Source organism: Bufo bufo, chromosome 11 (genome assembly GCF_905171765.1).
Source record: "Bufo bufo chromosome 11, aBufBuf1.1, whole genome shotgun sequence".
NCBI classification, from domain to species: Eukaryota; Metazoa; Chordata; class Amphibia; order Anura; family Bufonidae; genus Bufo; species Bufo bufo.
The window spans coordinates 23,198,902-23,223,945 of NC_053399.1; the positions used below are offsets into that span (position 1 = coordinate 23,198,902).

Consider the following 25,044-nt stretch of genomic DNA (forward strand, 5'->3'; position numbering starts at 1 on the left):
GGCACTATATGAGACTGCGGGCCTGGTCCCAAACTGAGGTCCCACACTGATGTTCTGATAGGACATAGGAGCAGTCATCTGTAAAATGACAGATTATCACTGTTTGTTCAACCTGAAATATCCCATCATCCAAAAGAAAAAAAAAAGTATACTTCCAACTATAAACATTGATTCATTTTGGGGCTCAAAATTCTGTGATTCATTTCTTAACATATCTTCATAGGGTACAGAGATTACTTAACTTGAGGAAGCTCATCACAGTGCCCACAGTACCAATATGTTTGAAGGTAATCAAAGAAGGGATAATAATGACCTATCCTAAGGATAGGTCATCATTATAACATTGGCACCCTTGCTTATCAGCTGTTTCAGGGAGCCTCCTCGCTCACTGTTGCTCTGGTGAATGCAGCTGGCTCCTGCCAGCTCTGCAAGCACAACTCTGTATGTAGAACAGCGGCTGTACTTGGTATTGCAGCTTAGCCCCATTCACTTCAATGGGGCTGAGCTTCAACTAGGCCATGTGACCGATGTCTTGTATTGTCACGGCCTAGGAAGAGGCCATGGAACTTGCAAAGCGCTGGTCTCTTCTAACAGTTGATCAGTGGGGGTCTGGGGTGTCACACCTCTGCAATTCTGATATTGATGACCTATCCTAAGGATAGGTCATCAATATTAATTACCGGATAGCTCCTTTAATAGAGGGGGTAACTGTCACAGTCTCTCCCGTGACAGGGGTCAGAAGATCTAAGAGACTGGCTGCACGTGATGTGATCTGACAGCCTCTTTGGTTTCATTTGTTCCTGTATTTTTGCTGGTTATGACCACATCTCTTGTCTCAGGTGTAGCTTAAGTGGTCTCACCCATCATGCTATGCGGTTGATGGCTCCTTCTGGTTGTGGAAGTGCTGGTGTTTGGTTCTCCTTTGAGTTCCTGCTCGTCCGCGTACTTCGGAGTTAAGTGTCTTTTCCCTATTTCTAGTTTGTTGTTTTCCCCTATCTTTTGGTATTAGCCCTGAGGGAGTCTCCTGTTCCTTCAGCTGGGAAGGAACGTCTTTGTCCAGACACTATTTCCAGGGTCCTTTAGGTTCAGATTGGGCTCTAGGTTCCTGCGTATGAACATTCCTACCATCAAAGTCTGTTCATACTGATAGTAGTCAGGGCTCAGTTTATGGATTCACTAGGTGGTGACCTTTCCCCTTTCCCTAGTTTCCAGGTCTAGTACCTCTTTCCTTCTCTCCTATGTTCAGTGTGGAGTTTACCACCCACACCATGCCATGACAGTAACATTCGTCAGTCTCCATATCACGGATAAGGTAAGGGAGGGAACACCACACCGACAACAGGAGGGAAGGAAAAATCCACTGAACGCTAGGGAAAAGGCTAAGGGTCACCTCCTAAATAACCTTACTTTTTGCCCTGTCTCCTATCCATACAGGCACACCCCGAAGGTAGGAATGCCCATACACCGTAAGGAGCCCTATAGATATTGGCTGGGCTTGAGATGACCCGTTAATTCCCAGTTGAAGGAACCAGCGTCTCCCTGAGGCCTAGTAGAAACAGACACGAGGAGAGACAACAAAACGCAAAGGAGCGAGACACTTAATTTGTGTAGCGATGGATGAGCATGAACTCCAGAGAGGACAACACACCAGCTCTTCCAAAACCCAAATTAAGCTATCAACCGCATAGTCAGAAGGGGGAGGTCAGACTATATAGGGGAGGTGTGATGACCACTAGGCTACACCTGAAACAAGGGGTGTGGTCATGAGCAATAACAACTGAAGCAAGTAACCAAAGAGGCTGTTAGATTCCTTCACGTGTAGCCAGTTTATTTTATCTTCTGACATCTGTCCCGGGAGGGACCATGACAGTACCCCCCCCCCTTCCTTCTACCGGTGACTTCTGGGCACCCAGGGCCGACCTCACCAGGATGAGCTCTGTGAAAGGCTTTCACTAGACGAAATAGATGACAAAGAAGAGGAAAATCTTTCCTCCTCGGGAATACCAGAAGACTGAGAACCGGAAAATGGATGGATGGAACCCATATGCCCCAAAAAACGGCGAATTATCAGTGGACTCCTGTTTAGTTATTAATGGCAAATTCGGTAACGACAAAAATGAAGACCACTCCTCCTGGTTCTCCGAAACAAAACATCTCAAGTGTCCAGATTCTGATTAGTGCGCTCAGTCTGTCTGTTCGACTGCGGATGAAAAGCCAAAGAGAAGGACAATTGTACCCCCAGTCAAGCACAGAACGCCTTCCAGAATCTAGAAACAAACTGAGTCCCTCGATCCGACACCACATCAGAGGGAATTCCATGTAGTTTCACAATGTTATCGACAAACACCTGTGCAAGAGTTTTGGCATTAGGTAGAGCAGGTAACACTAAAGTGCACCATTTTAGTAAATTACCAGCAGAATCAGTTTTTCCAAAAGAATTCATTAAATCCGTGATAAAATCCACGTACAAATGAGTCCAAAATCTGTATGGGATGGGCAACGGAAGAAGAAATCCGGAAGGCCGAGTATGTGTCATCTTAGCCTGTGCACAGGTACTACAGGCTGACACATAGTCCTCAACGCTCTTACTCAGCCCCGGCCACCAAAATCTACGAGAGATGAGATCGACAGTGGATTTGCTCCCAGGGTGTCCAGCAAGCACCGTACAGTGATGTTCCTCGAATACCTTGTGACGTAATTCAGAAGGAACAAACCACTTCCCCGGAGGGCACGAATCCGGTGAATCTTCCTGGGCTTCTAACACCTTTGCTTCAAGGTCAGGATATAGGGCCGATATAACTCCCCCTTCAGACAAAATAGGACTAGGATCTTTAGAATCACCCCCCCCCCTCCCCTCAGGAAAGCTGTGCGACAAAGCATCCGCCTTGACATTCTTAACCCCAGGGAGGTAGGTGATGATAAAGTTAAATCTGGTGAAAAACAATGACCACCTGACCTGCCTTGGCTTCAGTTGCTTAGCCGACTCCAGGTAAGCCAGATTTGTGTGATCAGTAATCACTGTGATAGGATCAATTGCTCCTTCCAACCAATGACGCCATTATTCAAAAGCCAACTTAATGGCCAGCAACTCTGTATTACCTACGTCATAATTTCTTTCAGCAGCCGAGAGTTTTTTTTTTTAAGAGAAGAATGCACATGGGCGCCATTTACTAGGTGAAGGACCCTGCGACAAAACTGCTCCTACTCCCACCTCGGATGCGTCAACTTCAATGAATGGCTGTGACACGTCCGGTCGCACCAGTATAGGGGCCAAAGCAAAACATTCCTTAACCGCTGAAAAGGCTTGTAATGCCGCATCAGACCAGACAGAGATATCAGAACCTTTCCTAGTCATGTCTGTTAAAGGTTTAACCACAGCTGAATAATTCAGATGAATTTACTGTAGTAGTTGATAAACCCCAAAAACCGCCTAAGCGCTTTCAGATTTTCGTGTCGATCCCAGTCCAACACCGCACGGACCTTCTTGGGATCCATATGAAAACCTGAAGATGAGAGCAGGTAACCCAGGAATTGCACCTCCTAAAAAGCAAATACACACTTCTCCATCTTCACATACAACTTATTCCCTCTTAGGATCTGTAACACCTGTCTCACGTGATCCTGATCAGTCTCTGTCAGGAGAATAAATTAGTATGTCGTCCAGATATACAGTCCTGATCAAAAGTTTAAGACCACTTGAAAAATGTCAACAAATCCTATTTAGCATGGCTGGATCTTAACAAGGTTCCAAGTAGAGCTTCAACATGCAACAAGAAGAAATGGGAGTGAGACAAAACATTTTTTGAGCATTCAATTTTATGAAAACAACGAATAAACTGAAACAGGCTGTTTTTCAGCTGATCAAACGTTTAGGACCACATGCCTTTTAAAAAAACAAATCTGTGCAAAGATGTGGATTCATTGTCATTTTCTGTCAGGTAGTCACACGTTGTGATGGCAAAGGCAAAAACGTGGTCGGGTTGTTGAACGGCATAAGCAGGGTCTCTCACAGCGCGCCATCGCTCCTGAGGTGGGACGCAGTAAGACAGTCATTTCGAATTTCTTAAATGGTCCTGAGGGCTATGGAACAAAAATGTCAAGTGGAAGCCAACAAAAATTTCATCAGCACTGAGTCGGAGGATCCAATTGGCTGTCCGTCAAGACACTGGACGATCCTCAACCCAAATTAAGGCCCTTACTGGTGCTGACTGCAGCCCCATAACCATCAGACGGCATCTGAGACTGAAGGGCTTCAAAAACAAAAAACGTCTTCAAAGACCTCGTCTCCTTGAACGCCACAGAACTGCTCGTTTGGACTTTGCAAGAGAGCACCAAACATGGGACATTCAAAGGTGGAAGAAAGTTTTATTCTCTGATGAGAAAAAATGTAACCTTGATGGTCCTGATGGTTTCCAACGTTACTGGCATGACAAGCAGATCCCACCTGAGATGTTTTCTACGCGCCACAGTGGAGGGGGCGCCATAATGGTCTGGGGGGCTTTTTCCTTCAGTGGAACAATGGAGCTTCAGGAAGTACAGGGGCGTCAAACGGCCGCTGGCTATGTCCAGATGTTGCAGAGAGCATTCCTCATGACTGAGGGCCCTCGTCTGTGTGGTAACGACTAGGTTTTTCAACAGGACAACGCTACAGTACACAATGCCCGCAGGACAAAGGACTTCTTCCAGGAGAATAACATCACTCTTTTGGCCCATCCTGCGTGTTCCCCTGATCTAAATTCAATTGAGAACCTTTGGGGATGGATGACAAGGGAAGTTTACAAAAATGGACAACAGTTCCAGACAGTAGATGGCCTTCGTGCGGCCGTCTTCACCACTTGGAGAAATGTTCCCACTCACCTCATGGAAACGCTTGCATCAAGCATGCCGAAAACAAATTTTGGAAGTGATAAACAATAACTGCAGAGCTACTCATTACGGAGTTCATGTTTGGAAGTTGGATTTCTGTTTTGGGGGGGTTTAGTTTTTTTTTGGAGGTGTGGTCCTAAACTTTTGATCAGCTGTTTCAGTTTATTCGTTGTTTTCATTAAATTGAAAGCTCAAAAAATGTTTTCTCACTCCCATTTCTTCTTGTTGCATGTTGAAGCTCTACTTGGAACATTGTTAAGATCCAGCCATGCTAAATAGGATTTTTTTTGCCATTTTTCTCCTCCAGACCCCCGCCCCCCCCCCCCCCCCCCCCCCCCCCACTTTCTCCTCTCCCCCCATCCAGGCAGGCAGTTTCTCCTCTCCCCCTGGGCAGTTTCGACTCGCCTACTCTACTTGTCCGGTGCTGATTGGTGGTGGTTCCTGCTCCCCCTTCCTCCACCAATCAGCTACCGGTACACTGTTCACCCCCATCTGGGTACTGTAGATTGCATCCTAAGTCCCATGGTGAGGACAAAATGTTTTAGTCCACCTTTTAGTTCAAATTATTTTTTTCTCCATTTTCCTCCTCTGAAAACTAGGTGCGTCTTATAAAGTGAAGAATACGGTAATTGAATATTGTAACGTGTATGAAATAACACAGTAACACCCTTCCCACCACCCCAACCCAACTTGAGCAGAGAGACATACGTATCTGGGCGCTCAATTGTAGAAGTATTCTTAAATATACAAACCGTTCCGTCTATCTACAGTAGGCTAGCCTTCCGAACATTATACGGAAACTATATGGTTCCCCTGGAGAGGGAGTGTAAGGAAGACATCTGTCCCCGTATACAGTCTTTAACTAGGGCCTGAGACGCTAGTTGCGCTGACTCATCCCACCCCTGCCATAAAGATAGAAACTTATTTGGACGTTTTCGTTTAGCGTATACTCCCTTTTCTAATCTCAAAATGATATTCATCCTATTAATAAACTCTTGTTTTGTGGGGGGGGGCCCTCTATACTAGGCCCCTAGTCAGGGTGTACTGTGGTTATCATCACATACTACAATACCGCCCCTTATCTTGCTTTTTTTGAGCTGACTCCCCACCTGGACTTAGCTCCTATATCATCTGGGATCTGAAGGTTTTGGGCATTATATTACGGCCAACACCACGATTCCTGATCACATATATTTTTTGCTCAGCTCCCTATGTTTTCCCCTGATGAGTCCTTCTTCTGAAGGTGAAACATGCATGTAGGGATAGATAGGAGCAGGGCGTACTAGGGCTTTCTATTCCAGGGCAAGGTTCCTGACAGGGTCGCCCTTATCAGGGCGGGTGCTCTGCTGTTAGGCTGCTATATATATATATAGTTTATAGGGCCAGAGCAGTACCCCCCGCTTAGGGCATAATTAGGGACAATTTTCCCCTTTCTCTGTCTAACTAACACCACCACGTTTTTGTTACTCAGGGATAGCTTATATTGTATCCAGCTTCCTTCCTGGGACCGTGGAGCTCTGCTTGTCAGGGATTATGATCTTGACTACAGCTGATAAGATCTTCAGCTGAATCCCTGTAGAAATGGAGTTCATGAGGAGATATGAAGTACAGAGAGGAGGTGGGGGTGTGGTAATGAGGAGCAGCAGCTCTTGTATGTAGTCTTTATTACCACAGCCCCACATTATCACAGTCTTTCCTGTGCATCCTTTCTGTACTTCATGTCTCCTCATGAACTCTATTCCCACAGAGATTAAGCTGAAGGTCTTATTAGCCTTATCAGCTGTATTCTGGACTATAATACCTGACAAACTGAGAAGAGAGTAGGATGAGGCAGCTCTTTAGCTCAGTGCTCTAAAGTAACTTGTCCTGTGTGATTAGGACAGGTTTTGTGTGTACGAATAGGACGGCAGCCATTTTATTTCTCCTAATGGTTGCTCCCTAGATAGAAATTAGCCATTATAACTAATAAAAGGTTTGCCCCCCCCTCAACTGGTAACACTTACCTTTATTGCAGACTGCTGGCAGTTAATTCATAAACTTCTAGTAGGGATAATAGAGAGATGACACAAAATATAGGTATATGCAAAGATACTTCAGAATTTTTGTTACTTGTGGAATGGAAGTAGTTACTAAAAAATACATGTCAGGAGAGTTGACAGGTCCAGGTTATAAGAAACTTTTCTGTGTGGAATATAGTCTAAGATATGTTGGATGTGTGAAGAACATACCTTCCTAACAGCTTGTGCTTTCTCCCTGAGCATGATCAATCCATGCGGAAATACCACGTCTTACTTTGTGACATGATGTTTGCCAGAAGGAATCCGAGATTTTTTTCCCCTGCACATACTGCCCTCCTGACAAAACATTGTATTTATTCATGCAGGTTTTTCTCCTCGGTATTGTTATATAGGATTGGATGGATGTTTATCAAAGTAACTGGTGAGTGCGGATTTACCAGACATTTACTCCAAGATGCAGCGCGGGGTCTGAAACAAACGCCTCTAAGCAAAGCCAAATCTAAATATCTTAGGTTTCCTGAGTACATGCATAACATTTATAGAGCCCTGAATCACACAGCCCAATGCTAGAACCAAAATGACATTCATCTACCTGGTGAACCAAGGACAGGCAACAAAGACTTTCAGTAATGGACAAATGCAGGCAATTATTAGAATATTTAGTTGTAAGTAAATGTGGCATATAATACTGTAAGTGGCAGTTATCTACACCTTTGTCCATGTATTGATATGTGTCTGACTTATTGTCATCTTACATAGATCATGAATATTATATGTCTTAATATTTGCATTTCCTATGATCGCACCTTATTGTACGACTCTGCGCTGTGCCATTCCTCATATATTCCTCTGGGAAGTGTATAAAGAGATCGACAGCTTAATGGTATCATTTACCTTGTCGATCACAATGACATGGCCCAAACTGTGCTGACGGTGATAGACTGTCTGGGGACATTCTGCTTTAACAAGGGGAATGTTGATCTCACTTCTCAATTTTCTTATATTTCCAGGAGGTATAGCAGAGGGACATCACTGGGCAGACTTGTCTATGACTAGGTGCTGCACAATTGTTATTTAATGGTAATGAAAGTATTTACAAAAAATAGACACCTCAGAGCACAGCTGACAGGTCCTCCGTAAAGGGGTCGTCCCAAGATAGAAACATTACCTATCTGCAGAATAGGTGATACGTTTCTGAAACATGGGGAAAGAGGGGTCCCATAACTGGGATCCTTATTGACCACCAGAACCAGGTCCTGTGTCCAATATCTAAGTGGAGTTGAGGTTAAGGATATGCTCTGCCACTCCATTCAAACTTTTTGGGACTGCTGGAGAAAGCCAAGTGCTGTGCTCTGCTCATCTTTGCCTGTCCCATAGAATTTGACTAGAGAGTGCACATGCTTGACTGTTTCTCCAGTCAGATCCTTGTTCTTGTGATTGGTGGGGATCACAGCCATCAAACACTTATCACCTATCTTGTGGTTAAATTAAAAGTTTCAAACCTTTTGATCTTGTGATCGGTGGGGTCCCAGCGATCAGACATTTGTCATCTTGTGGTTAGGTAATAAGTTTCAGTCAAGACAACCCATTAAAAAGGGTATGCTCGCATCTCATTCTGGCTAAACTTTAATTGATATAGTAGATGTGCTAATTCTGTTGACCAGATGCATTCCAAGATTGTCATTTAGGCAGTCTATTAGCCACATGGGTTAGAATGGGTTTAACTTTTTTTTTCTTCTCTCCCTTCTTATGGTGTAAGGTTCCTTCCAGAAGCTTTCTCAGGTGGATAAAATTCTTGTGCCTGAACCGGAAGTCCAATATCCTGAAATACCGATATTGAAGAACAGAGAAGAGGTGAGCTAGTCATTTATATATTTGTATGATCCACTTAAAGGATATGTACACCTTCGGGGCAATTTATTTATGATTGCATTTTACTCATTTTGTGCTAAAAATATATATTTTTTTAAGTTGGTCTTTATTGAAAATATTCACTCATTTTTGTCACAAAAAGTTAACTGTTTGTCTGTGTGTGAATGGTACTTTCACATTGTGCCAGTCATATAATACACATTATCTCTAAATTACTAATAGCTTAAAAACACTTATTTTAGCCACATTCTTGTCGGTAAGAATTGAGCTATAATAAATGTTTGGGAGGTCAGAGATAAGGAGCCGTCAGCTGAGCTGCTTGATGGGAAAGAGTAAATATTCAGAGGCTGCTACTAGAGAATCTTAAGGCTGCACAAAGAAAGGGGCTCAACATTGTTAATAAGGATCAAGTGTTTTTTATTTTTTTAGCTCAAAATGAGTACAATGCAATAATTTTTAAAAATTGTCCCCAAAGGTGTACATAGCCTTTAACCTCTTAAGGACATAGGGCGTACAGGTACGCCCTTGTGCCCTGGTACTTAAGGACACAGGGCGTACATGTACGCCCTGTGTATTTTCGATCACTGCCGTGCGGCTGGCAGTGATCGGAACCCGGTGCCTGCTCAAATCATTGAGCAGGCACCTAGGCTAAATGCGCGGGGGGGTCCCGTGACCCCCCCATGTCGGCGATCGCGGCAAACCGCAGGTCAATTCAGACCTGCGGTTTGCTGCGATTTCTGAAGTTTCTGGTCCCCGCAGTCCCTGACCGCAGGGATCAGAAACTTTATATGCCAAAAAAAAAGTTTTATTTACCCCCCCCTGCACCCCCGAATGATTTTTATGGTGGCGGGAGGTGCAGGGGGAGGGTTGCGGGCGGTGTGGGCGGTGCGGGAGGCGGGCGGTGCGGCAGGCGGGATCGCGATCCCCCGCCCGCCTCCCCTTGTATAATCGTTGGTGTCTAGTGGGGATACCAGGGTGCCAGCACATTGCTGGCACCCTGGTATAAACGGCTGACATCTGCGATGCGATGTCAGCCGTTTAACCCTTTCCATACAGCGGTCCGTACGGACCGCTGTATGGAAAAGGTTAACAGCGCAGGGAGCTCCCTCCCTCTCCCATCGGGGGGCTGCTGTGCCTTTGCAGCCCCCCGATGGGGAGGGAGAGAGCCCCCAGAGAGCCCCCCGAGAGATCCCCTCCTTACCCTTCCCCGTCTGCGAAGTTCTGAGCAGTACTGAGCAGACGGGGAAGGTTCCCATGGCAACAGGACGCCTCTCAGGCGTCCTGCTGTCCATGGTGCTGAACAGATCTGTGCTGAATGGCATAGATCTGTTCAGTGTAAGTAAAATACAGTACAGAACAATATATATTGTACTGTACTGTATTATTCAGACATCAGACCCACTGGATCTTCAAGAACCAAGTGGGTCTGGGTCAAAAAAAAGTGAATAAAAGTGAAAAAAAAGTAAAAATCAAAAAACACATTTATCACTGATAAAAAATGAAAAAAATAAAATTCCCTACACATGTTTGGTATCGCCGCGTCCGTAACGACCTGATCTATAAAACGGTCATGTTACTTTACCCGAACGGTGAACACCATAAAAATAAAAAATAAAAAACTATGATGAAATTGAAATTTTGCCCACCTTACTTCCCAAAAAAGGTAATAAAAGTGATCAAAAAAGTCGCATGTACGCCAAAATTGTAACAATCAAACCGTCATCTCATCCCGCAAAAATCATACCCTACCCAAGATAATCGCCCAAAAACTGAAAAAACTATGGCTCTTAGACTATGGAAACACTAAAACATGATTTTTTTTGTTTCAAAAATGAAATCATTGTGTAAAACTTACATAAATAAAAAAAAAGTATACATATTAGGTATCGCCGCGTCCGTATCGCCCGGCTCTATAAAAATATCACATGATCTAACCCCTCAGATGACCACCGTAAAAAAATAAAAATAAAAACGGTGTAAAAAAAGCCATTTTTTGTCATCTTACGTCACAAAAAGTGTAATAGCAAGCAATCAAAAAGTCATATGCACCCCAAAATAGATGCCAATCAAACCGTCATCTCATCCCGCAAAAAATGAGACCCTACTTAAGATAATCGCCCAAAAACTGAAAAAACTATGGCTCTTAGACTATGGAGACACTAAAACATTTTTTTGGTTTTAAAAATGAAATCATTGTGTAAAACTTACATAAATAAAAAAAATTGTATACATATTAGGTATCTCCGCGTCCGTGACAACCTGCTCTATAAAATTACCACATGATCTAACCTGTCAGATGAATGTTGTAAATAACAAAAAAAAAACGGTGCCAAAAAAGCTATTTCTTGTTACCTTGCCGCACAAAAAGTGTAATATAGAGCAACCAAAAATCATATGTACCCTAAACTAGTACCAACAAAACTGCCACCCTATCCCGTAGTTTCTAAAATGGGGTCACTTTTTTGGAGTTTCTACTCTAGGGGTGCATCAGGGTGGCTTCAAATGGGACATGGTGTCAAAAAAACCAGTCCAGCAAAATATGCCTTCCAAAAACCATATGGTGTTCCTTTCCTTCTGCGCCCTGCCATGTGCCCGTACAGCTGTTTACGACCACATATGGGGTGTTTCTGTAAACTACAGAATTAGGGCCATAAATAATGAGTTTTGTTTGGCTGTTAACCCTTGCTTTGTAACTGGAAAAAAAATATTAAAATGGAAAATCTGCCAAAAAAGTGAAATTTTGAAATTGTATCTCTATTTTCCATTAAATCTTGTGCAACACCTAAAGGGTTAACAAAGTTTGTAAAATCAGTTTTGAATACCTTGAGGGGTGTAGTTTCTTAGATGGGGTCACTTTTATGGAGTTTATAATCTAGGGGTGCATCAGGGGGGCTTCAAATGGGACATGGTGCCAAAAAAACAGTCCAGCAAAATCAGCCCTCCAAAAACCAAACGGCGCACCTTTCACTCTACGCCCCGCTGTGTGCCCGTACAGTAGTTTACGGCCACATATGGGGTGTTTCTGTAAACAGCAGAGTCAGGGCAATAAAGATACAGTCTTGTTTGGCTGTTAACCCTTGCTTTGTTAGTGGAAAAAATGGGTTAAAATGGAAAATTAGGCAAAAAAATGAAATTCTCAAATTTCATCGCCATTTGCCAATAACTCTTGTGCAACACCTAAAGGGTTAACGACGTATGTAAAATCAGTTTTGAATACCTTGAGGGGTGTAGTTTCTTAGATGGGGTCACTTTTAGGGAGTTTCTCCTCTAGGGGTGCATCAGGGGGCTTCAAATGGGACATGGTGTAAATAAACCAGTCCATAAAAATCAGCCTTCCAAAAACCAAACGGCGCACCTTTCACTCTACGCCCCGCTGTGTGGCCGTACAGTAGTTTACGGCCACATATTGGGTGTTTCTGTAAATGGCAGAGTCAGGGCAATAAAGATACAGTCTTGTTTGGCTGTTAACCCTTGGTTTGTTAGTGGAAAAAATGGGTTAAAATGAAAAATTAGACAAAAAAATGAAATTCTCAAATTTCCTCCCTATTTGCCAATAACTCTTGTGCAACACCTAAAGGGTTAACAACGTATGCAAAATCAGTTTTGAATACCTTGAGGGGTGTAGTTTCTTAGATGGGGTCATTTTTGGGTGGTTTCTATAATGTAAGCCTCGCAAAGTAACTTGAGACCTGAACTGGTCCCTAGAAATTGAGTTTTTGTAAATTTCGGAAAAATTTCAAGATTTGCTTCTAAACTTCTAAGCCTTATAACATCCCCAAAAAATAAAATATCATTCCCAAAACAATTCAAACATGAAGTAGACATATGGGGAATGTAAAGTCATCACAATTTTTGGGGGTATTACTATGTATTACAGAAGTAGAGAAACTGAAACTTTGAAATTTGCTAATTTTTTTCAAATTTTTGTTAAATTAGGTATTTTTTGGTGCAAAAAAAATTTTTTTTTTGACTCCATTTTACCAGTGTCATGAAGTACAATATGTGACGAAAAAACAATCTCAGAACGGCCTGGATAAGTCAAACCGTTTTAAAGTTATCAGCACTTAAAGGGACTCTGGTCAGATTTTCAAAAAATGGCCTGGTCCTAAGGTGTAAAAAGGCTGTGTCCTTAAGGGGTTAAATCAATTTAATTCGCACCTTAATTATATAATTTCATTTATGGGATCTGGAGATAAATGATGAACGTGCAATGGTGCATGTTTTCTGGGAGAAGAAATAAGAAAAATAAAAAAGTAAACGGTGATTCTGTGCCTACAGCGGTAATTGCAATGTATGTCTGAGACTGGGAAAGCCATGTGTGAGCCGTCATATGTTCAGTGCTGTACGCTGTTTTGGTGCTTCATTAATAACAGAAATGTTCCTTACTCGAATTGAGCCGGGAGTTCTTGGGATCAAGCTTAAAAGAAAGAAGCTGTCATCAGTTTTTGATGCTCTGAGGGAAACATAAGTGACAGACCCTGATTCCAGCACTGGGTCACTTTACTGGTTTCCGTCTTCCATAAAATCTGTGCGTCAGCTGCGGTCTTGAGCCAGCGCTCAGTGATGTGCTCACACTTTGGAGTCCTCTTTATTCGTGAGCTGCAGGCTCGCACCGCTGCAGATTGACAGCTTTTACTCTATGCTTGGTATAGGGAGAAAGCTGCAAATCTGTGCCCGACGGGTGAAGAGATCCTGCTGCTCCCAGGACGAAGCACTCTGATCACACTGCAGTCATTTTATGAAAACTACTTCAGGTTAAAGGGGGTGTCGAGGGAGGACATTTTTATTTTTTGAAGGGCCACAATACAAAAAAAAAAAAAAAAAAGAGTATTGGTCACCTCACCCATTGCTGTTCCTAAGTTGTCCAGGTCCCTGCTGCTCTCTTCTTCCTCTTTCTGGCTGAAAACACCAAGTCAGCCTGGCAGTTGTGACCCAAGGCAACCGGGACACCATTGGAGCATCAGCAGGAGGGGATCGGTGAATTGAATAATTTTTTAATTTTTTATCTCTAACCCTAGCTACTGGGGAAGTAATTCTTTAGCCAACAACTCAAATTTCCCCCTCCTTCCCGCTACACCATTTTTTCTTTTTTTTGTAGTCTTTCATATCTGAGATGAAAGAGAAGTTGGATCAGTGGGTGATGCAAAAAGAAAAAAAACTCTCATGATAATATTTTGGACGTTATTGTATATTGTAGTATCCCGATAACCCATCTCCTCATATAATGAGCTTCTGGTATTGTGGTAGTGGGTGATGTATTATCTGAATTAGAGGCGAGTCTGTTGGTTGTAGTTTGCCTTTTATTTCTCCTTTTGATAACCAAACATGTAAGTTAAAGTCACTGTCATTATCTGAGTGTTCTGTTTTATTTATTAACAGCTAATTACTTTAATTGAGAGTAATTCAGTTGTGATTGTACATGGAGCAACTGGAAGCGGAAAGAGCACACAACTACCACAGTATATCCTGGATTACCACATGCAACGCTCTGCCTACTGTAACATAGTGGTAACCCAACCGAGGAAGATCGCCGCTTGTAGCATTGCCACATGGATCAGCAAGGAGAGAAAGTGGCCTTTGAGTGGGCTAGTAGGCTATCAGGTATAACCCTCCCCAAATTTTAATTTCCAAGTGATAAATCTCTGTCTGAAATGATTGTACTGCTCTCACATCTTTTCCTTGAATATATTATCATTGCCCATCAACATTGCATCACAGGACATATTAAAAAAAACATATTAAGTATATTTTAAACATCACATATAATGAAATGCAAATAAAAGAAAAAAACAAACTCACATTTCACCCAAAACTGTTGCCATTATCACCCCATTTACGTGAAACTACATAATATATATCAAACCGCACAACACAAAATAGGGAACTAATTTTAGAAATTTATTTTGGTGTCAGTTTGCATATCTAAAGAATAAGGAGCTTTCGTTTTCTAAAACTTTTAAGAAACAGTAATTTTTTCTGTGTTTGTGTGCAATCAGGGATGTGCTGCCGATAAATGAAGAAGGAACAACTGTGGTAGCAATCGTTCCTCCTGCATTCACGTTTGCATTGGCCTGTGTAATAAGCCGATATAAATGAGCGCCGATCAGTATTTATTTATTTTTCTTTGGGGTCCCTTGATGTAAAACATTGTGACAATGCAACCTCAGACCAAAAAATGTTGTGCACCCCTGTACTATAGTGGAATGGCATTAAGCCACAGCTGATAGTACTTCATGAGATGCATATTTTAGACTAGGATTGCATTTCTGTATATTTAAAGTTTTCTTTCTTGTTTAAGGTTTCCCTGGAGAAAAAAGCATCAGCTGACACTCGCTTGATCTACATGACCACCGGTGTCCTCCTGCAGAAGATAGTGGGTGCTAAGAGCTTGGCTGAATTTACACACATTTTTATTGATGAGGTAGGTACTTTAAAAGGTTTGTGCCAACCATTAACATTGTCCCCTAGCCACAGGATAGGGGAAAATAACTAGTTTGGTGGTCGGACCTCAGGGCCCCCACAGATCCGGAGAATGGGGGTCCCATTACCCCATCCTGATGGAACAGCAGATCGAGCATGCTCCTTACAGCATGGAAATAGCCGAGCGCTGTACTCGGCTATCTATGGCAGTCCAATAGAGAATAAATGAGAATGCGCATGTCCATCTGATGAACTAATGATCCTGCAGGGTTCAGCGAAAACACTTCCGTTACTGATAATACAACCGTCTGCATCTGTTAGGAATGGATCCGGTTGTATTATCTTTAACATAGCCAAGATGGATCCATCATGAACACCATTGAAAGTCAATGGAGGACGGATCAGTTTTCTATTGTGTCAGAGTTGAACAGATCCGTCCCCATTGACTTGCATTGTGGGTCATGACTGATCCGTCCTGCTCTGCATCCCATGACGGAAAGAAAACTGCAGCTTGCTGCGGTTTGCTTTCCGGTATAGGAACGCAACCAAACATGACTGAGTGCCTTTTGGAGCGCTCCGTTCTGTTCAGTTACATTTTGTCCCCATTGACAATGAATAGGGACAAAACTGAAGCATTTTTTCCCGGTATTGAGACCCTATGATGGATCTCAATACTGGAAAATAGAAACGCTAGTGTGAAAGTAGCCTAAGTGCTGGTGGAAATACATAATCAGTCACCTCCAGTTCTTAGTTCTCGGCTGTTCACTGCAGAGCTATCAAAAAATAAAGCTTTCTGCTTGACAAGGAAAGATCAGAACCTGTTTAGGAACATGGAGGTATAGCTGAGAAGACTCATTCCATGGGAAGTAAGAAGTGAATATATTGTATGCTGCCAGAGAGGAAAGGAGACTGATCCTGTCCAACCTCTGCAAAGCCAGATGGGAACACACGGAAGCCAAAAATGATGAAAGTACATTTTGTATGCTAGAAACTCTTTAAATTACTTTAAACAGTATTAACGGACTTTCTAAACTTTTTGCATTAGACATAAATCTGTCATCTAGTGTTTTGATGATTTGTGGATTCAGGATTTCTTATTTATCCACTTCTATAGTAGAATGTTGTATCGTCACCCCCTGCATGATTTGACATTATCCTCTTCTGAAATCCCGAGCTTGTGATATTAAGGCCGGTTGCTTTTGAGTTGAGTGATAACATAAGCAGGGGATTATTACTTACTAGAAGAGGATAAACCAGAGAAAAGGTTTTATTTGGTGAAATGTAAAGATACAAAAGATAAAATATGACAAATATAGATGTCATGAGCAGCATTTCTTACTTGTTAATTTGGTTCAAAGACAAGCAAAAGCAGAGAACAGCACGCATTACAGACAGCCTGTAACTCAATGCTCCTCTCAAATCTGTAACAAAATATAAGGTATAATTCAGTCTTAACCGGTGGTTTTTAGATGATATGTTATATATCACATTTCCTGTAGGTTATCTACAGATTCGCTAGGTGGTCAGTTTCTATCTGGTTAGGGTTGTCCCGTGTCTCTGGCCCTTGTACTGTATGTGAAAACCATAAAATAGACCAACACTATAAACAAGAAGAAAACTGAAACGTCTGATGGCACGTCCATGCAATACATGGTTGTCTATTCATTTAACCTCCTCAGGACCAAGAGATTTTCTATTTCTTTCATTTGACTTTTTTTTACTCTCAAACTCCCTGGAGCCACAACCTTTTTATTTTTCTGTTCACATATCTCTATTAGGGTTTTTCTTTTTTTTTTTTTTGCAGGAAAAGTTGTTCTTTTTATTGGCACTATGGCACCATTTTATTTTGCTTATGATGCAGTGGTAAGCTGGAAAAAAAATAAAAATGGGGTGGAATTGGGGAAAAAAGGCAATTCCACCAATGGGTTTAGTTTTTATGGACTTCCTTATGTGGTAAAGATGACCTTTTGCCTTCATTCTCCGGGCTAGTATGATTACGGTGATGCCACGTTTATATAGCTGTGTGAGCGCTTTTTACAGAGTGATCTGTCATTTTTGATACCATTTTGGGGTTTGTTTGTCTTTTTAATCACTTTTTATAAAAATTTTGGCAATGTGAAGAAAATAAAAAATCTGCCATTGTTTTTCTCCCGTTAGGGTGTTTACAGTACGGGATAAAAATAGGCTTTTTGGGACGTAGCGATGCCAATGATCTTTAATATTTATTTATTTTTAATATGGGGAAATAGGAGTGATTTAAAATTTTTATATTGTTCCTATAAGGGATTTCACCATGGGATCATCTGATCATTTCTCCCATAGACTGCAATTATTTAACTTTGTATTCTATGGGAGATTCGTTGTATTACTACCGTAATCTTTGCTTTACAAGATGCCCTTTTTTCTCCCCAAATACTAATGAGTTCTTCCATTATGGAATCTCATTAGCATGCAGGAGGTGTGAGGAGAGGCGAGTGTAGCTCTGGATGTACTTTGCTACTCCTTGGTCTTCTTCCAGTCGCCCGCTGTTCTGTGTCCTGACTGCATATAGTTTCAGGACATCGTTTACGTGTAGGATTGGGGGGGTCTGAACTGGGGCGTGATCTGCGGTCTGATGAGGGTTGGGTTCTGATCTGCGGTCTGATGAGGGTTGGGTTCTGATCTGAGGTCTGATGAGGGTTGGGTTCTGATCTGAGGTCTGATGAGGGTTGGGTTCTGATCTGAGGTCTGATGAGGGTTGGGTTCTGATCTGCGGTCTGATGAGGGTTGGGTTCTGATCTGCGGTCTGATGAGGGTTGGGTTCTGATCTGAAGTCTGATGAGGGTTGGGTTCTGATCTGAGGTCTGATGAGGGTTGGGTTCTGATCGGAGGTCTGATGAGGGTTGGGTTCTGATCGGAGGTCTGATGAGGGTTGGGTTCTGATCGGAGGTCTGATGATGGTTGGGTTCTGATCGGAGGTCTGATGAGGGTTGGGTTCTGATCGGAGGTCTGATGAGGGTTGGGTTCTGATCGGAGGTCTGATGAGGGTTGGGTTCTGATCGGAGGTCTGATGAGGGTTGGGTTCTGATCGGAGGTCTGATGAGGGTTGGGTTCTGATCGGAGGTCTGATGAGGGTTGGGTTCTGATCGGAGGTCTGATGAGGGTTGGGTTCTGATCGGAGGTCTGATGAGGGTTGGGTTCTGATCTGAGGTCTGATGAAGATTTGGGGTCTGATCTTAGGTCTGATGAAAAATCTTTTTTCTTATGTTCCTCCTCTAAAACCTAAGTGCATCTTATGATCAGGTGCATTTTATTGAGCAAAAAATACTGTATATTTTTATTTGAAAAACTGATATCTTGCATTTTTCATGCCTAGCCTCTTAATACTCTGACACCGCCTGTTTGTAGATATAACTTTTTAGCAGTCATCTCATTATCCTCACAGGCAGGATTGCAGTGTAAGTTATATCACCAATATACAGATGCAGGATCTACCCTTGGCCCTTGTCACAGAGCATGTCTAAAAAAACTCTCCCATAGGTGTCAATGAGTCCTACTCAGGCTACTGGTACCCTTGGCCCATGTGGCTTCTGTAAAGCATGTGTCTTAAAGGGGGTTGTCCAGTTTTACATTTTGATGCCCTATCCTCAGGATAGGTCATGAGTATCGGATCAGCAGGGATCCATCTCCCAGCACCCCTGCTGATTTGCTGTTTGAAGAGACTGCATCACTTGTACGAGCGATTGTGGCCTCCTTCTCGCCGTCGACATTGCAGCGGTGAGCAGTGTAACTACAGCCCGTCTGTCTCACTCACTTGATTGCCGCAGATTCAAAAGAAAAATTGTAGAATCACTTGAACATAGTACAGCAGGATCTAGGCTGGATTGTAAATCTAGAAGAATCAGATCTTCGTCCTGAAAAGAGGAAGGTTTTTCTTGGCATGTTGTTGGACTCGCATCTTATCTTATGAAGACTTTCCTCCCAGTAGAAAGGCTATCAAAAATCAACCAGGAATTTTCTCTTTTTCGGAGCAGGAGAAAAGTGGCTATTTGGATAGTGATGAAGGTGCTGGGCCCTATGTGATCTTCAATTCCTGCAGTAAGATGGGCACAAGCACACTCTCGGGTCCTACAAGCGTTCATATTAAATAACTGGGACAAAAGCGACGGAGTGTCATGGCGACAAATAGTCCCTATAACAAAAGCAACAGACGCCAGCAGATCCGGTTGGGGGGCTCATTCAGACATGTCTGTAGTACAGGGGATTTAGTGTCAAAATCTAAGCCTATCCTCCTCAAATCTAAGGGAGTTATCAGCAGTGTGGGAAGCTCTAAAAGCTCTTCATTTGGAAGTAAAAGGAAGAGAGAGAATTTTTATATCGGACAACAGCACTACGGTCACCTACCTGAACAAACAAGGAGGTACAAAAAGTGCATCCTTGGCAAAGGTATCAAGAAAAATCTTTCGATGGGCAGAAAGGAATATACAGTCAATTACGGCAGTCCATACAAAGGGAAAAGACAACAGGATCGCAATTTTTCAGAGCAGAAATACTTTGAAAGAAGGAGAATGGATTTTAAATCAACAGGTTTTTGGAGGCCTATGTCCCTGGAAGGGAGGTCGTGGTTGATGAGTCTCTCATTGCTTTCAAGGTGAGACTCCTTTTCCGCCAGTATGTTCCCTCTAAGCGGGCGAGGTATGTCTTGAAGCTGTATAAACTTTGTGAGAGTACCTCAGGGTACACTTGCAAGTTTCGTTTGTACGAGGGGCGAGATTCCCGTATTTGAACCCCCAGAATGTCCCCCCACTCTGGGTGTTAGCGCGAAACTTGTGTGGGACCTTATGCACCCACTGCTAGATAAGGGTTACCACCTGTACGTGGATAACTTTTATACTAGTATCCCCTTGTTCCAGTCCCTCGCCGCCAGATCCACGTCCGCTTGTGGGACCGTGCAGAAAAATCAATGCGGCCTCCCTACCCACCCCCTCCAGGTACCCATCCCCAGGGGTGAGACCCGTGCCCTTACCAGTGGAAACCTGTTGCTGGTCAGATATAAGGACAAGAGGGATGTCCTTGTACTGTCCACAATTCACGGTAACTGCATCACCCCTGTCCCTTTGCGAAGTACCGCGGCAACGGTCCTCAAGCCCGATTGTATCGTCGACTACAATCGTTATATGGGAGGAGTTGATCTCTCTGATCAAGTCCTCAAGCCATATAACGCCATGCGCAAAACCCGGGCATGGTACAAAAAAGTTGCGGTCTACTTGGTACAGGTTGCCTTGTACAACTTTTTTGTGCTGGCAACACAGGGAAATTCCTCCAGTTCTCTGAGGCAGTCCTCAAGGACCTGATCTTTTCTGACCGAGAAAGAGCAGGCCGGAGTACCTCGGGAACTGGAGGCGCCCGGATCGTCCCTGGCCAACACTTTCCAGGTGTGGTCCCCCATACTGGAAAGAAGGGACGGACCCAAAAAAGGTGCAGAGTGTGTCACAGGAGGGGGATACGGAAGGACACCACCACTCAGTGTGACACGTGCCTCGTTCATCCGGGCCTCTGCATTATTGGTTGCTTCAGGGAGTACCACACTTCCATGGAGTACTAAATTTATAATCCCCCTTCCCCAATTTTAATTCCATTTAGCCACTGACAATCGGAAAAAAAACTACGGTTCTCAGACTTGAGACACTAAAACAAAACAAAAAAATGTTTCAAAAATATTATTTTGTAAAACTAAAATAAAAAAATAAAAAAAGTAGACATATTAGGTATCGCCGCATCTGTAAGAATCTGCTCTATAAAAATACCCCATGACCTAACCCCTCAGATGAACACGGTCAAAAAAATAAAATAAAAACGGTGCAAAAAAGTAGATTTTTTTGTCATCTTACACCACAAATAGTGTAATAGCAAGCGATCAAAAAGTCATATGCCCCCCAAAATAGTGCCAATAAAACCGTCCTCTCATCCCACCAAAAATAAGCCCCTACCTAAGCTAATCGGCTAAAAAAAAAACAAAAAAAAACAAAAAAAAACAAAACTGACTCTTAGACTATGGAGATACAATTTTTTTTTTATTTTTGTTTATAAAAGGATAATATAGTGTAAAACGGAAATAAATAAATAAAAAGTAGACCTATTAGGAATCGCCGCATCCGTGAGAATCTGCTCTATAAATGACCTAACCTGCCCCATGACCTAACCCCTCAGATGAACACGGTCAAAAAAATAAAATAAAAACAGTGCCAAAACAGCAATTTTTTGGGCGAATTTTCCATTTTAAACAGTTTTTTCCAGTAACAAAGCAAGGGTTAACAGCCAAACAAAACTTAATATTTATTACCCCGATTCTGCAGTTTACAGAAACACCCCATATGTAGTCGTAAACTGCTGTATGACCAAACGGCAGGGCGCAGAAAGAAAGGGACGCCGTATGGTTTCTGGAAGGCAGATTTTGGCTACTTTCACACTAGCGTTCGGGTGTCCACTTGCTCCATTTGAAGGGGCTCACAAGCGGCCCCGAACGCATCCGTACTGCCCTAATGCATTCTGAGTGGATGCGGATCCACTCAGAATGCATCAGTCTGGCAGCGTTCAGCCTCCGCTCCGCTCAGCAAGCGGACACCTGAACGCTGGTTGCAGCGTTCGGGTGTCCGCCTGGCCATGCGGAGGCAAACGGATCCGTCCAGACTTACAATGTAAGTCAATGGGGACGGATCCGTTTGAAGATGACACAATATGGCTCAATCTTCAAACGGATCCGTCCCCCATTGACTTTCAATGTAAAGTCTGGACGGATCCGTCTGAACTACTTTCACACTTTAGAATTTTTTTTAAACTATAATGCAGACGGACCCGCTCTGAACGCAAGTGTGAAAGTAGCCTTAGATGGCCTTTTTTTTTTTGGCACCATGTCCCATTTGAAGAACCCCTGATGCACCCCTAGAGTAGAAACTCCTTAAAAGTGACCCCATCTAAGAAACTACACCGCTCAAGGTATTCAAAACTGATTTTACAAACTTTATTAACCCTTTAGGTGTTCCTCAAAAGTTTATGGCAAATGCAGATGAAATTTCAGAATTTCTATTTTTGATAACCTTGCCTCACAAAAATGTAATACAGAGCAACCAAAAATCATATGTACCCTAAAAATAGTCCCAACAAAACTGCCACCTTATCCCGTAGTTTCCAAAATGGGGTCACTTTTATGGAGTTTCTACTCTAGGGGTGCATCAGGGGGGCTTCAAATGGGACATGGTGTAAATAAACCAGTCCAGCAAAATCTGCCTTCCAAAAACCACACGGCGCACCTTTCCCTCTACGCCCTACCGTGTGCCCGTACAGTAGTTTACAACCACATATGGGGTATTTCTGCAAACTACAGAATCGGGGCAATAAATTTTGAGTTTTGTTTGGCTGTTAATCCTTGCTTTGTTACTGGAAAAAATGGATTAAAATGGAAAATTTGTCCAAAAATCGAAATTCTGAAATTTTATCTCCATTTACCATTAACTCCTGTGGAACACCTAAAGTGTTAATGACGTTTGTAAAATCAGTTTTGAATAGAACGGCCTGGATAAGTCAAAGCGTTTTAAAGTTATTCACACATAAAGTGACACTAGTCAGATTTGCAAAAAATGGCCTGGTCCTTAAGGTGAAAATGAGCCCGGTCCCTAAGGGGTTAAAGAGGAGTGATGTATCCTCTTCATTACACTACAGGTCGTCTCCCTTGCGGTGGCGTTGTGTAATTCGAGTGAAAGGAGTGAGTACTTGTAATTACACTGCACTTTCAAGACGACGAGCAGTGTAATCAAGAGGAATTAGTGCTCGCGTGGAGCGCCGCCCCCCTCTTCAAACAGCTGATTGGCATGGTTGTTGGACCCCCAGCAATCAGATAGTGATGACCTATCCTGAGGATAGTGCAACAAATATTGCAAGGACTAGGTATTAGTTGAAACGTTGCTGCTTTTTATGTACCTTTTTGTACATTTCTTCACGGACTAATTGTAAATAAAGGCTCTTTGGGTGAAAATGCTCCCATCTTTCATCTTGGAATCCTATCCTGAGGATAGGTCATCAATAATTACTGCCTGCACAACCCCTTTAAGGTGCATTTACACGCACTGACTAAGCATTGAGTGCTGATCTGAGGTCTGATGGGGGTGTGAAATAAAGGTACTGATCTGCGGTCTGATGGGGGGTCTGACAATGAAGCCTGATTTGAGGTCTGGTCTGAAATAAAGAGCTTATCTGAGGTCTGATGGGGGTCTCGCATTGAGGGCTGATCTGAGGTCTGATGGGGGTCTCGCATTGAGGGCTGATCTGAGGTCTGATGGGGGGTCTCGCATTGAGGGCTGATCTGAGGTCTGATGGGGGTCTCACATTGAGGGCTGATCTGAGGTCTGAAATAAAGGTCTGATGGGGGTCTTAAATAAAGGGTTGATATAAGGTCTGATGGGGTCTGACATGGAGGGCTGATATGTGGGTCTGATGTAATGTCCTGATATGGGGGTCTGATCCGATGTCCTGATATTTATGGGGGTCTGATATAAGGTCTGATGAAAAATATATTTTTTTCTTATTTTTCCTCATTTAAAACCTAGGGTGCGTCTTATAAAGCGAAAAATACGGTAGTTATGTACAGAAAATGGAATTTAAAAAAAATCGAACTTGAAAAAATAAAGATTACAAAAAAAATATGTATCAATTTATGGTTTAAATTTGTGAAAAACAAATATAGATTATACATTTTCTTTGAGAGGCCACCAGTGCTTTCTTCTGACACTCTGAATGACCTGAAGATAATTATATGTATGTATGTCCTGTAAATTGTCAGCATGGGTGTTTTTCTCTGATCCTTTTCTCTATTCTCATGTCTGGTATAATGAAATGTAATGAGAAAGTTTACCTGAAGTAGGATATCGCATTCTTAAATAAGCCTTACATTTGTTCATGTTGTTTTATATGTGGATGCTCTTTATAAGATGAAAACCTGCTTTATTTTGCATGGTTCCCCCCCCCCCCCCCCCAATAAATCCTCCCGGCAGTTCATTGTCATTCCTGAAATGTCAGCAGAGGGGTGACCTTTTGGTTGCACTAGAGCAGGTCTTTTTTTTTCCAGTACCCAGTACTACCCTTGGAGAATAAAATGACTTGCTTAATTTGTCCATAGCCTTTTTTTTTCCTCCCTTACTGTCGCCTGTATCTTTTTTGGAGAATACATTCTGTTGTGGACAGTGGGTGTGGAACCGCTATATCAGGGCTATTCCTTAGGGTGTTATCCTGGTTTTCACACTTCAACCCGTGTACAGGGATCTGGACTGCAGGGGAGCCACCAGGCTGCTACCTCCTGGAGTAGTCGCTATTTGACAGTTGACCCACCGGTGCAGAGTACTGGGGAATCGGGGAAAACCGTAGCCAGGGAAGAAGAGGAGAGAGAGAGAGGTGGGTCTGCGCCCCCCGGGGCCAGGGTATCTGGACAGGTGAACGGAGCAAGTGGTGGCAGTTAGCTGCCGCTGTAAGACTGTCTTTGCATATGCTTAGTCATAAATTTCACATAAGCTGTTAGGCTAGGTTCATGCAGAGTTTTTTTTTTTGGAGAAAGTTTTGAGGTATGTTTTTCAACCAAAGCCGGAAGTGGATTCAAAAGAAACTGGAAATATAAAGGATGGACTTATACTTGCTGGATCCACTTTTGTCTTTGGCTGAAAAACTTGCAGGAAAATCTGTTTCAAATCCTCCTGCAAAAACTCTGTGTGAATTTATCCTTACAGTCATAGCTGCACCATTACTGCATTTGCAAGTTCCATATACAGAATCCAGTCTGCTGTAAATGTCATCTTTGCTTACAAGTTCACAGGGCAGTGATGGTAATAAAGGATTTTGTACA

General features: G+C 42.8%; 1 protein-coding gene and 1 long non-coding RNA gene across 2 annotated transcripts in view; both read left to right on the plus strand.

The window, feature by feature from the left end:
- Positions 1-25,044, plus strand: part of LOC120981392 — a 643,721-nt gene that overhangs the window by 321,207 nt on the left and 297,470 nt on the right. The gene's annotated exons all lie outside the window — the stretch shown is intronic.
- TDRD9 (tudor domain containing 9) overlaps positions 1-25,044 on the plus strand; it is a 147,551-nt gene that overhangs the window by 25,520 nt on the left and 96,987 nt on the right. Inside the window, exons 3-6 of the mRNA XM_040410868.1 lie at positions 6,140-6,153; positions 8,655-8,738; positions 14,136-14,357; positions 15,055-15,177. Of these exons, the coding sequence (XP_040266802.1) occupies positions 6,140-6,153; positions 8,655-8,738; positions 14,136-14,357; positions 15,055-15,177 (443 nt within the window). The remainder of the gene's footprint in view (positions 1-6,139; positions 6,154-8,654; positions 8,739-14,135; positions 14,358-15,054; positions 15,178-25,044) is intronic.